Below are 14976 nucleotides of genomic sequence, written 5' to 3'. Positions count from 1 at the left end.
ACTAGGGGCACAATCTGCTATTAATAAAATTTCATACAAAGAAATTATCCTCATGTTATCACCATATTTGTGTCATCCTTCACCAATCGTTTTAAACAAATCCAATCTCATTAAATGCATTAACAGTAATTTTACATTGTTTTAATATGAAAAGAACAATATAAAAAGGCAGAGTACCTAACATTCACGATATAAGAAATAACTGTAAAATATAATGTCATGAGTATGGTAAAATACAAGTAATACATTTTCAAATTTAAGAATTAGGAAGGATTTAAGAATTAGGAATACACTATGTATAACTACATAAACTCAACAACAAAGCATATTAATTCACTTTTAATGTACCATTTAGCAAAAACTTTTAAAAATGACTTCTGAAATATATTACTGTAAATGTAATGAACCATTATGACCAACTTACACGGTCTCCAACTATAATTAAAAGGGTATAAATTTTTACCACACAGTACAAAGTAGGATTCGTTATTTAAATTTCCTTTATGTATCACATTTCATCCCCATGTTGAAAATTGGCATAAAATAAAATTCCATGGTATGTCTGCATGTTCTCAGTACATGACTGAGAATATTAGTAAAAAAAAAACTCAATCATTACTTACCAGAATCACTCTTAGGAAGTAAGGATATATATATTCCTTTCCCCTAAGAGGCATTCAAATACTCAACATTCTAAAAGACCTGCCGAGTAAACTCAAACCCCACTCACTTTAATTCTAAATGTCTCTCTATTTGTATAAGACTTTTTAATAGCTTTCTAGTAATTTTGGTTATAATACAGAAGTCAAATTGGAAAATCTTACAAGAAATTAGTTTACTTAAAAACTTGAATACCTTTCCCATTCAATACTCTAGTATACTAAAAATATAATAAAACAAAGGATGAAGAGAAGATTATAGAGAATTAGAATAAAAAACCTTTATCTCATTCTGGTACCATAACTAGAATGCTAGGAGAGAAAAACAAATACTAGCTACTGGTTGAGGATCTTTCAATGGACAAAAAAGCTTTTAGAACTCAGCAATTTGGAAATTTTTGGAGGCAGCGTTATCATTAAGTAAATTCTTTATGTTACAACCTTAAAAGATTTATAAACACTAGTCATCAGAGAAGCAATTAGTGTACTGCAGAAGTTATTTATTAACAATATCCTGATATTAGTCTCAATGAGTTTAGTAGTTTTTAAAATGTTTATCTTACTCCAAAGCAATGTAAATTCTGGAAAAATCTGACTATAACAACTATTTTAACTTCAGAATTTTGGACTACAGGTTCAGTCTTTTAAATTTCTCTCTCAAAGGCAAAGTAAAAACAAAACAAAAGCTCATTATTAGAGTACATGATTAATAGGTAATGCCTTGAATACAGCTAATCTACAAAATTTTACTTTGCCCATAGTTTCCATAACAGCTTGCTGGTAGAGACCCCACAAATTTATACCCATAAACTTTCCATATAGATGTACCAAAAATTTAAATTTTAAATAGCAGATCTTCAATCACACTAAGAATCATTAATTTTGAAAACGCAAGAACAACTTTATTTACTTTTTTATTAAATTTTTTTTTGAGACAGGGTCTCGCTCTGTCACCCAGGCTGGAGTGCAATGGCACGATTTAGGCTCACTGCCGCCTCCACCTTCCGAATTCAAGTGATTCTCATGCCTCAGCCACCCCACTAGCTGGGATGACAAGTGTGCACCACCACATCCAGCTAATTTTTTGTATTTTAGTAGAGACACGGTTTTGCCACATTGGCCAGGCTCTGCAAGGACAATTTTAAAATGTCTACCGGAAAGCTCTGTATGCCTAGGAATATGGTAAACATACCATGAATATTCATTATTTCTAGCCAATTGATGATCTTACCTTTTTCATTACTTTTTTTTTTTTGAGACAGAGTTTCGCTCTTGTTGCCCAGGCTGGAGTGCAATGGTGCAATCTAGGCTCACTGCAACCTCCGCCTCCCGGATTCAAATGATTCTACTGCCTCAGCCTCCCAAGTAGCTGGGATTACTGCCGTGCACTACCACGTCCAGCTAATTTTGTATTTTTAGTAGAGACGGGGTTTCACCATGTTGGTCAGGCTGGTCTCGAATTCCTGACCTCAAGTGATCCACCCGCCTCAGCCTCCCAAAGTACTGGGATTACAGGCGTGAGCCACCGTGCCTGGCCTCCTTTTTCATTAACTCTTAAGTTATAATTAAAATCCTTTCTCAATTCCCCCTCATGCTTTGATCAGTCATCTTTCAAGTATCTGTAGTCAATTATTGACTACTGGAATTTATTCTAGGAAATGTGTTAATCTTTTTAACCTTTTCTACATACAGAGGACCTATTTCCTTTCTCTGTTTACGGCAGAAAAGATATTAAAGCATTTAAGAAGTTAAACAAAACGTAAAGGTCATTTAATCCAACTGTTTGTGTTACAGGTGAGATTAAGGCCAGTGAGGTACAATAACTTGACCAAAGTCACACAAACTAGTTTTTTGTGGCAGAGCTGTAACTGCTCAATACACCTTGCAGACTCTTGTTTGCCCTTTTCCCTCACAATAATGTGATACTGCCAAGAAAAGCAACTATCTATTTTAATCATCTCATTTCTTCTAGGGAGGAGTAGCTTAAATTTGCCAGTGTAGAGTTACACATTAGCTCTGGGTAGCTGATGTCCTTCAAGAAAGACCTAGGAATGGCTGAATGCAGTGCCATTAATTACAAACCACTTCAGTAAATGGGACCACTCTGTCAAAAATAAAATGTTTGGCAAAGTCTAAACTAAATTTTAATATGATTTTATTAGACTGGCAAAATAGCAATGTTTAATTTTTTTGTTTTGTTAAGAGACAGTCACTCTGCTGATCAGGCTGAAATGCAGTGGCATAATAATAGCTCACTGCAACCTCAAACTCCTGGGCTCAAAAAATCCTCCCACCTTAGCCTCCTGAGTAGCTAGGACTAACGATATGTGCCACCATGCCCAACTAATTTTTTTTATTTTTTATTTTTGTAGATGGGGGAGTCTCACTATATTTCTCAGGCTGGTCTCAAACTCCTGGCCTCAAGCAATCCTCCCACCTCAGCCTCCCAAAGCACTTGGGATTACAGGCTTGAGCCACTGCGCCTGGCCCTAATTTAAAATTTTTAATTTGCTTTCAATACCACATTGGGGCATCTGTGATTAACGTACATTTTTCTAAAGAAGTCAATCAAACTTAAAATTTCTAAGGTAACCAGTAAGAATTAAGGAGTAGGGCACATATTATGGATGATCATGTATGCTAAATGCTTTAGTCAAATCTCATTTTTAAATCACAACTAAAATATAAATAGTGAATGGTGGTGAGTGCTACATATTTTTTATATTTTATATATATAACAAATCCTACTCCATTTTTAATGAAAGTAAACTGCAACCCACAAGAGAACAGAGTTCACTGAAAAAAAAATGTTTAGAGTTCACCTGGACATATATTATAAAGTAATATATGTTCAAGATTGACATATATTTTGTAAAATTGGACAAAACTGATTAATGACACATAAAGAAATATCTAAAACAGCCAATGTCATATGTTTCAAAATTTTTTAGAGGGGCAAATCAATCATCAAACCAGTATATATTCAAGACTGGTCAGCAATAAAAATACATGTATTAAGATTAGCCTAAACTACTTTAACATTAAAGAAGATTATCAAACCTCTCTGATGACTGATTCATAAAATGATGGCCCATTTAAACTATTTTGTTTCTCTCGGTAAGTAAAAAAAATCATTTGAGACCAGCATCCAAAGGAAAATATATTCTCATATATTATAAAACATCTGCAAGTATAGTGAAGTACAGAGAACTTTGCTAAACTGTCCACAAATAACCCCGATACAATTTTTGCACTTACCTTTTCAGTATTTGTATATATACAAATATATATACACAGTTATTATTTTTAAATAAAATTGGTATTATGATATATGAGAATATATCATGAACATTTTCTTGTATCATTAAATATATTAAAAACATGATTGTTAGTGGCAATGTGAATCTCATATTAGGGTATATCGTAATTAATTTAACCATTCCCCTATTCTAGAAAATTTAAGAGTACTTCTAATCTTCTATTATTTACGTAACACCATAAAAAAATAGCCTTACATGTACATCCATATATGCACCACTCATTATTACATTAGGATAAATTTCTAGAAATGAAATAACTGAGTCAAAGGACATGAACACAAATATACAACACGGCTTTCTAAAAGAGTTGTACCAAATCAACACTCTCAGCATGACTGTGTATTCCATTTTGTCATTATTAAAAACTGCCAATTTAAGAATATTAATCCCCTACATCTGTAATACATGTTCAAGTGAAATTTTATAAATAACAGGACACAGCATAAGATTATATTCTGTCAAGAATGTAGAATGCCAATTTCACCCTAGGAGTATACCATAAAACTTTGATTACCAAGAACGGACAAGGTTGACACACTATGAAATTAAGAACATTAACATAAACACTTTGGTCAAATAATGGCACCCTATCTCCAGACAAAGATGGGATGAAGATGTGTCAAAAGGTAGAATCAAGATTTTCTTGAGAACTAGCTAGCTCTAAGACTACTTCAATTAAGATAAATATGAAAAAATGCTCCCCAAATTCTCCACCATAGAGGAAAGGTTACTAAGCTGTCATAAACTAAAAAAATCAAGACGTGTGTGTGTGTGTGCCTAAAGTGGAAAGGGTGTAACAATTAAGACTGTTTTGTGATGGTCTGTCCATTATTCTGAGATTATATCATTGCTTTTTTGGTATTTTATGCACCATCTTTTATGAAGTGATGGTAGTGATTGGTAGCAGTTTTTTGGTTCTAATACTTAACATAGCAAAATAAAAACTCCAGTTTGGTTCTTTTTTTTTGGACATTACTCTTCCTTGAAATCTAAAAGTCTGAGAATCATGTAATGAACAGGTAAAAGAAAATGTAAGAACATTATTTAAGAAGACCATGTTTTTGTAGAGGAAAAAAGAACACACACCCTTTACAGTTATTTATTTGTCCCCAACTTTTGGAATTAAAAGACCTGAACTTGACATTTATGTATTTATATTTGGCTAAACATCTTGAAACCTTTGCAAAAAAAACAAAAGCCAGAAAAAATAAAACAAATATTAACAATAACAATCTTTGGGTGTGAAAATTCATGGGAAATGTATTTTTTTCTGTCCACTTTAGTATATTCTCAGGATTTTCTATGATATGTATACAAAACTTACTCAAAATGAATTTTAAAATGTAAAATAACTATTTTAATATCACTACGTTTTAAGTATTATTTTAAACATAATAATTCTGAAACAAAATAGAGAATTCCTGACAACCAATCTTACCCCTGAACTGCTCTTTTTTAAGGCATTGGTAAGACAATCTTTGTTTTTGTCCCAACCACTTCTATCTATCCTCCTATTAGTAAAAGTGACTCACTATAAAGAAATTCTCAATTTGGGTATCATCCTCCAATCCCTATCCAAAGAAGCCCAGTCTACCAGGAACTAGGTTAACAAAATTGTAATCCCCAACCCTAACCATTTCTGATCTATATCACAAGGAAAGGGTGCCTTCTTCTTTTCCCAGTTCCCAGTATCCTCAGTACAGAAACACAGCTGTAAGGGCATCAGATCATCTCAACTTTCCAAGCCCAAGCTGCTGTTGACAAAATTGCTAATATTATCTGTTATCCCTCTCAGAATCTAAATACAAGGAGCACCAAACAATGCAATAAAAGGATATTTTTCAATATGCTTTTTTTAATAACTACACTGTAATAATTAATTTATTATTGAGCATATCACGTTGATAGTGCTCTATCAGCAGCTCAATTCACAACGGTGGTAAAAATGTCACATTTTATTAGTAATCTGTGAGTTGTTTAATAATTCACGTTTTGGTAGGTAATAGCTATGAAAATGTGACATTTTACAAGTCAAAAATGTAAGCTTCATGAAGAAGGTAATTGTTTTTGTATTTTGTTCACTGCTGTATTCTCAGATCCTAGAATACCTAGCATTTATTTGGTAGGTATTCTATACATATTCATGGAATGAAAAAATGAGTATTATATATGCTAAAACATGTTTTCTCCTATTATTCTAATCTTTGGAAACCAAGACTCTAAACTGTGGAAATATCACCAACCCAGAACAGATCAAGCCCCAGACATCCTGGCAAACGGTCTTCTACTACATTCACGCCAAGTCTTTCACTCGGTCTTCATGTCACCACATATTCATACGTTCAGTTCGTTAGTCATCAAACATCTCAGCCTCCTGGTCTAATAACTACAAAACAGTAGATGCATCCATCTTTTAACAACTCTTGGTGTCCAGCTAAGCAGAAAGTATAAAGTGGCTTAATGTTTATTTCTTGGATTGTTATATACGTAAGATATTTTTGAGAAATATGAACGTAAGAGTTTCAAATAGATCCAGTCAGTCTGTCCTACATGTCTAGGAAATTTTCAATACCGTAAAAATTCTCACACTTATCTTACGAATGGTCCAAATTACAAGTGTTCACTTATTACTGTTTGCCACTATGCATGCGACAAAAGTATGGCTTTTACCAGAATGGCCTCATAAACAATGACTAACCAAACAAAATTAAAATTTGGGAGCCAATCTGATACAACAGCCCTATGAAGATAAAATCTAGTTAAGGAGGGCAACTCAGAGATTAAAAGCTTCTTTAACCAACAGGAAAATCATTTAATTCCTGTCTCAAATTCAAAATTAAAAATACGATGAATAGTACTTGAGCTTTTATAGGCCTTTTGAACATTCGTCTGCTTCAAGATAATGGGTCCACAATACAGTGGTGAAAGTTCTTTGAAAACAAAAGTGACTATAGAAAAACTTTCAAAAAATAAAAAAAAAACAGTGAAACTTCTTAATATTTTCCAAGGAATAACACTTCTAAAACATTTGTCCAAAGCAACAAAACAGGAAATGTGTTTTATGGACCTTAGAAAGAACTTTTAAAACAATACTATTTGAAAATAGGGTCAACAGAGAAGACACCATAATAAAGCTGTCTTTTACTTTTAAAAATTGGGTAAAACCCCATTATACTTACTTTGTAAATAGTGCAAAACCATCAATACAAGACTATAGCTGCTTAAAGTACCACGACTGGCATCATTTATCTGATGGTGACTTGCCCACTTCTTAATCGCCAGCACTAACGGACGAACTCGATTTTCAACTGAAAGTAAAATTAAAACTTAACATGGTAAGAGACATTATAGTTTCTTTGAAAGCTTACATCATTTCCCAGCTCCATGCCAAAATAAAGAACACTGTCTCCGTGTATATTAAACACTGTGTCTGTTCACTATAAATGTGTCTTATGTCTAAAACTTACCTTAGTTACCTTTTAAAAATTATCAATTATTAAAATGCCACTTGATTCACCTATAACTGACAGTATATGATTTTAGTGTAGCAACATATATAAATAAAATAAGATACACTATACTTAAACACAACTAAAGAGATGTCACTATTTATGCCAAACATCTTTAAAAATGAATAAAGAAAAAAAGGCTAATTTTTTTTATAAACAAACAACAAACTTACGGTATGCATAAGTTCTGAGAAGGAATGTGTTTCTTATTCCAACAATATTGTTTACATTCAAGTCAAACTCCACACAACTATTTAAGAAAAAAAAAAAAAACAATAAACTTTAGCTGAAGAACAAAAAAACTTCCTTCCTAATAACTAAATTAATGCTCATCCATCCCATGATGCAAAATAGCACAGGCCCAAAGGCCATAGATCTGTGTTTTTAAAATGACACACTAAAGAAATAAGAATGAACAAATACTCAGTATGTTATTTCAATGTGATCTGATGAGTACTGAAAATATAAAATAAGATTCCAGTGGAAAGATCAGTAACATACTGCTAAGGCTCCAATTACCCCAAATAAAATTTCTAAACCTTTTTTTTTTCTTTAAAGAGATGGAGTCTCGCTCTGTGGCCTAGGCTGGAGTGCAGTAGCACAGTCATAGCTTACTCCAGCCTCAAGCTCCTGGGCTCAAGCAATTCCCCCACCTCAGCCTCCCAAATCACCAGTATTATAGGTAGGAACCACCATATCCAGCTGAAAATTTTTAAATCTCACAATCGTTTCCAGATAAACAAAGCTATGTGACCAAAAACATTTCTGAGCAAGTTATCCCATTAAGTTACACATTTTCAAATAATCTGGAATTACAGCATCATATACTTTAAAACAACAGGAATAAAAAGCCAAATTAAATACAGGGGAAATAATTTAAAAGCTCTGTCTACACATTATATTTCCTCTAAAAAGGCTAGTAAATTACAGTATCATGTCAAATTTGGCTATTGATACCTGGGAAGAGCTATCTATAATACTCAAACACATAATGATTACTTCTTTGAAAACAAATATATGCAGTTCACAATTTAGAAAATAGGGCAATAATGATGCAATCTACAAAAAATGGCTAAACTCATACAAAATTAAGGATTACTTTACGTAAGTCAGTTCTACTCATACCCATGTGAGATCCCAACTTCTAAATACTAATTTTTTCTGTGAAAAGATTGTCTAAAATAAAAACCAAATCTTTCTATATTAATTATAGCTTTTAAGTATAAAATTTGAAATCTACCATTTCAGTCTTTCTTATTTGGTGGAACAAAAGAAATCTTACAATCTTTCCATTATCCATGCATATTAATAAAAATGGACAGTAGTATTAACACTTCAGATATTATATGTTATTTGGCTTTGGGAAACTTACAGTAACAATAGAGTTATTCTTTGTGTAATTCTAACACTGAAGCCAATTTGTACTACATCCACGTAGTAACTCAATAGAAAAGAAAAACACATAGATGGCAACTAGTCTGCAGTTAAAAATTTTTCCAAAATTGAATTCAGGGCTTTAAAAATATCCACAGTTCCTGCTTCAAATACTACTTCTAGAAATACTAAAAAAGTGATCCTCAATATGGAAAGAATTTATGCACAAAATACTTATTTATATTATCTAAAAACCAGAAACACACCAAATGTTCAAATACAGGGGAATGGTTAAGTTAATGACAATTTATTCACTCAATGAAATACTATAAAACCATTAAAAATGATGCTGTAGAACAATACTTAATGATATAACCAAATATTCATGAGATATGGTTCTGTTGGGAAGTAGATTTGGCCAGGTGGAGCAGCACACTCCTGTAATTCCAAAATTTGGGAGGCTAAGGTAGGAAGATTGCTTGAGGCCAGGGGTTCGAGACTAGCCTGGGCAACATGGCGAGACCCTGTCTCTACCAAAAATACAAAAATTAACCAAGTGTGTTGGTGTGTGCCTGTTGTCCTACCTACTCAGGAGGCTGAGATGGGAGGATCACTTGAGTCCAGGCATTTGAGGTTACAGTGAGCTATGATCATGCCACTGCACTCCAGCCTGGGCAACATGGTAAAACCCTGTCTCTTAAAAAAAAAAAAAAAAAAAAAAGCTTAGAAACAAAAAAAGTTTGTATGATAATCTTAAATAGAAAAAGAATAAAACTGTTTTTGTAACTATAACTACAACCATATATTATTAAAAACTTATAATTAGCTAATATTATAACTTTATGTTTTATCTCCCTATATATTTTATATCTGCTTTAGGAAAATCTGACACAATTTACTTGGCAGAAATTTAATAAGTATTTATAGATCTGATTGATGTTTAGATATATAAAGGAATGGCTTGAGCCAGGCATTAAAGTTTAAAATATATATATTCAGTCAATTTTCATCATTCATAGTAGCTACGTTCTATAAAGTTGCTGCAAAGAATGAATTAGTGAATACTATACCATTGCTCCTAGGGTAAGCACAGGGTTAGGTATCTGCCAGCCTGGTCACATTTTCATAAACTCATCAATACGTAACCAAGTTTTACGTTGTGCTTCTGTTTGAAGACATTGTATTTAATATATATGGTTGATTCATTAACAGTGGACTGATGGCCAAGAGTACTATAACTCATGCCTGAGCGAAGCCTACCTAACACATATTTTCTCCATAGGGCACCATCACAGCCTTCTTGCACTTGGGGACACTAGAAAGTAACTCGACACTATGCTTGGGGGCTATTCTAAATAGCAAAAAAAGCACAAAAATGTGAAAAATATGGCATTAATTAGACTGCGAGAAGGTTGTTTACAGTATGAAGCTGAAGAAGACAGTGTGTCACCTAATTCTATCTCAGCTGGAAACATGGTATTGGGTGATTTGAAATTTTCATTACTCTGTGTATGTCCACGAAATGACTGCAAAAGCGTATGAATATTCATGTGGGGAGTTACAAATAACTTTTAGCAAGTAGGCAAACTCGTGAAAACACAATCTATGAATGATAAGGATCAACAATGTGTGTGTGTGGGGGGGGCATAATTTCAGTATTAATTTTGTAAAACTGGACAAGTTTTATGAAATCTGTCACAATTCTATTTTTAGAAAACAGTAACAAATCAGTTTAACTAATGAAATAATCAACATCTATTTACATTTTGTATTCAAAAGATCCCAATTCAATGCCCATAAGAAATTCAGAACCCAAGCTGGTAGAATATATAAATGTAAATTTTGAAATGAAACAAGAATATTTTGCTGTTTTTCTTCCATATCTATTACTCTAGGTATTATATGTATCTTTCATAAACATGAAACATAACTTGTTTAATCATAATTGTATTTAAAACAAACCCCTTGATATTAGTACATGTCAGATTTCATTAATTATGTTCTTCAGAATGCATTACACTTCCAAAAGACAAGAGATCATTTAAAAATCTAAAATACAAATATGTACTCTTTAAATTAGATAGTCTCACATATTCAAAATGTCAAGCAGAATAGCTAAGTACAGTTAAAGCATAAAGTATTGCTCAATTTTAAAAAAACATTTCAAACACCAAGTCAAATGATTTCTAAAAACTGATTAAAATAAACTGTAATGCTACAACATACACTTCTTAATTATCTTTATCAGATGAGTATCTAAAAATGATCTAAAGGAACTAAAAAAAGAAAGCTCATTAATTATTTACCTGACTTTATCCCTGAACTTCACAATTGGCACTTTTGCTCGAATCAGCTGAGGTCTCTCAATGTAGCCCGCTGAAAGACAAAAGATAATGTGAATAGCTGCAAATGTTTCTAGAATTCACACTGTTCCAATGCACATTTTTTAAAAAATAGTATTTACTAAGCTAAAATAATTTAAGAAAACGTCTTTGAAAAAGAATACAAGTGAGGACATTATCAAATTCTTCTAAGGTTGGAGGCTCCAGTAATACCATTTAAGGGGCTTTATATTAAGGTTATTTTCAGGAACGTGGTCTAATGTAATATCTATAGAGAAGTTCATTAGACCACTGTAAGAGTGAAAATATATCTAGGCTAGCAGCAGAGGGAATAGCTAATTTTGGTACAGCACACAGTAAGGTATCATGGTAACTGTAGAAATCATAATTACAGAGTCTTATGTGTGGAAATGCTTTGCAACATGATACACAGGGCTTGGATGCATTCAATAAGTGTGATCTCTATGAGTGAAAAATACATATATTTATTATACACATGATCTCTACAAGTGAAAAATTCAGATCAACTTAACGAACACCAATTATTGTGCTATTATACACAGGAGTATCAGTTGATAGGAAATTCAAATACACATACATATATGTATTACATATATACATATATCATATACAACATATAATAAAATGTACATACATATTTTTATTCCATCAAACTAAAAAATTACTGAGTTGAAAGTAATACATGCTTATCATAGAAAATTAGGAAAATACAGAAGTGTGTAAAAATGAAATTCTGAAAATCTTTCCCAAATGAGCAATTTTCTAATTTTTTAACTACAGAAAAAGTAGTACCAGGATTTTTTAAAACCTGAAAATTTTCTGTTAAAATGTTTTACCATCAAAATTACAGAATATATATCAGCTGGGCTTGGTGGTTCATGCCTGTAATCCTAGCACTTTGGGAGGCCAAGGTGGATGTACCATTTGAGGCCAGGAGTTCAAGACCAGCCTGGCCAACATGGCGAAACCCTGTCTCTACTAAAAATACAAAAATTAGCCAGGTGAGGTGGCACACACCTGTAATCCCAGTTAATCAGAAGGCTGAGGCATGAGAATCGCTTAAACCAGGGAGGCGGAGGTTGCAGTGACCTGTGATCGTGCTACTGCATTCCAGCCTCATGACAGAGCGAGACTCTGTCTCAAAAAAAAAAAAAAAGAATATATCAAGCTTCAAAATAGAACTTATGAGCAGGAATTCAGAAAAATAAAATTAGGAGTTAAAAGTTTTGAGTAATAAGTACAGGTTCTGAGACCAACAAACTATACTCCAGGCAAGTTACTAAATCCATTGATCACCAGTTTCCTTAACTATTAAAAATAACCAAAAGAAAAAGAAAAAAAAATTCATGTGAATTACATGATTTTAAAGGTCACTTCCATTTTTAATATTTTGATTCAAATAGCTATTAAAAATCCAAGTAGGTATGAATTACTTTATTTTACAGAATAATTCAGAATGCAGAAGGTCCACTGAAATAAATCATTTATTTCTCTCCTAGAACAGATGTAAGTTATTCAAAGACAGTGACTTGTTACTTGACTTGTATTTTCCAGCTCAAAGCCTGGCACATAATGAATGTCTGTTCAACAAATGAACAAGTGTCTTTCCAATAGCACACAGTATAAACTTCAACTTTCTATAAAATTCTATGGAAGTTTTTAAAAGAAATTATTTGAGATGGCTTAACATGTGGATTAAAATCTGTTTAGAGTCAGTGTATTCAAAAAGTAAAATCGTAAAATAAAATGGCTTAAGTCAACAATTAGCTTTCTGTTGAAGTAATACATTTAGGTCTCATGTTCAGTCATCATATTTTTAAAACAAGTAAAGATGCATATCATTGCAAGCCAGATGAAATTCTCTCTCACACACATAAAGTCCTATAGGGCTTTTAGCTTTTCACAGATACTCTGTATTACAACTATTTATATTCAAGCTTTAATTTCTCTAACAACCTATAGACTTTTGAGAAAAAGAACTAAAACTTATATATCTTTGAATCCCCCCCACTGCAGCAGGTGGTATATTTTGCAGTAAGTGCAATAAAGATACGCTGAATAAATGATCACTCTTCTTTTTAATCAAAAGTTAAAAGAAATTCATTTGGAAAAAAGGATTCATATTATACCGATCCTGACCAGAATAAACAGTTCTTACCAGAAGATAATGTAAGAGGCATTTTAAGTAAAGTTATGTCAGGTGACATACAAACTTGAGGCATGTCAGACTTACAAAGTCTAGTACAGAAGTGTTTATGGACTAAGGTGAGTATATGCCGTGCTTCAGTCTTCTGATTTACCTGAAAAAAACACTGAAAAGTTAAAAATAAAGTGTTTTTTCATTATCTTTCTAAGTTTAATGTTTCATTTTGCTAAAGTATCTCAACAAAAAGAAAACATACAAGATATACTTTCCTTTGGAGTTATTTTTCAATATACTCAAGGTATATTCAATTTATTTTTCTAAATTACAGAAAAAGTCTACCTTTAATGCTATCTTTCACATCTACATTTCTAAATCAATTCCTGATTTTAAGCTTAAAGCACAATTTTCAAAGAAATTCTGAAATAGCCATCTATGTCATTTTCCCCTTCAGTATAAATGTACAAAAAGCAACCTCCAACAAAAATAAACAGAATTTTAGCCCTATCTAGATTGTAAGCTGCTCAAGGATAGTTTCATATCTACGGTGCCTCAGTTTGTGTAAAAGCTATGACAACATGATTTAGACATGTGAATAAGACTAGAGGATGAGTGGGATGTGCTTGAGTATAATCTAGCAGCACGAAAAAGTTTTAATTACAACCCTTGTATTCTCCACTGTTTATAATGTGAGGTTTTTTAAAACTTTCTCTTTATATGATTTCAAAGCCTAGAAAAATATCATTCTTCCTGGAATAAATCTCTTTCTGATTTGCAGTAACTAGAAGTCATTTTTGCTAGTGGAATAATATGAATAGTAAAAATATACATTAACACTCAATAATTTTTTGTACTTTAAAGATGTAAAACATAATAATGCATATTAAAATTACACTGAGCTTAATTAATCATTGGTAGTTCAGAAGAAACCTCAGCATCTTAAAAAGGCTGCCTCAAGTCAGCTTAATGAATACCAATTACTACAGTATTATACACAGGAGTATCAGTTAACAGGAAATTCAGGTAAACATACTACAGGTTGAGCATCCCTAATCCAAAAACCTGAAATCCAAAACCTGAAACTTTTTGAGTGCTGACATGATACTCAAAGGAAATGTTCATTGGAGCATTTCAGATTTGCATCAGGGATGTTCAAATGTTAAGTATAATGCAAGTATTCCAAAAAAAAAAAAAAAAAAATCTAAAATCCAAAAAACTCTGGTCCCAAGCATTTTAGATAATGAATACTCAACCTGTACTAAATTAACACAATATCGTTGCTAAAGAAAAAGAAAAAAAACCAAAGGCAAAATGTCATAGAGAAAAATATTGTAAATTTAATAAACACGATAGTCTTATTTTAAATTTTAGTGAAATCTATTTTCCCTTAATAAGCATTTTCAAAGAGAAAAAAAGTAAAGATTAAAAATAGAATCACTGAGAATTCAAATGGAAAGGAAATATATTAAGATAATATTGCCACATACTCTTCTTTGCTGTATCCTGATAACATATCCAAACTAATGACATTTCAAAACAGAGGTAGAGCTCTTGAAAAAAAAAAAAAAAAAAAAAAACACATACTTTAAAAACTTAGAATTAAATTAA

General features: G+C 32.2%; 1 protein-coding gene across 11 annotated transcripts in view; it reads right to left on the bottom strand.

Annotated features, from left to right (window-relative positions):
- TENT2 (terminal nucleotidyltransferase 2) overlaps positions 1–14976 on the bottom strand; it is a 74071-nt gene that overhangs the window by 30125 nt on the left and 28970 nt on the right. For 6 of the 11 annotated variants that reach the window (XM_054489747.2, XM_063665440.1, XM_063665437.1 and 3 more), the window contains 4 exons: positions 13459–13537; positions 11169–11238; positions 7662–7738; positions 7159–7287 (listed from right to left, as the gene is read on the bottom strand). In XM_054489747.2, coding sequence (XP_054345722.1) covers positions 7159–7287; positions 7662–7738; positions 11169–11238; positions 13459–13537 — 355 coding nt within the window. The remainder of the gene's footprint in view (positions 1–7158; positions 7288–7661; positions 7739–11168; positions 11239–13458; positions 13538–14976) is intronic. The other 5 variants (XM_054489748.2, XM_054489746.2, XM_063665439.1 and 2 more) reach the window with 1 other exon arrangement.

This window comes from Pongo pygmaeus, chromosome 4 (assembly GCF_028885625.2).
Source record: "Pongo pygmaeus isolate AG05252 chromosome 4, NHGRI_mPonPyg2-v2.0_pri, whole genome shotgun sequence".
Lineage (NCBI taxonomy): Eukaryota > Metazoa > Chordata > Mammalia > Primates > Hominidae > Pongo > Pongo pygmaeus.
Note: the sequence above shows the minus strand (reverse complement) of the source record. Positions and strands in the feature narration are given on the sequence as shown.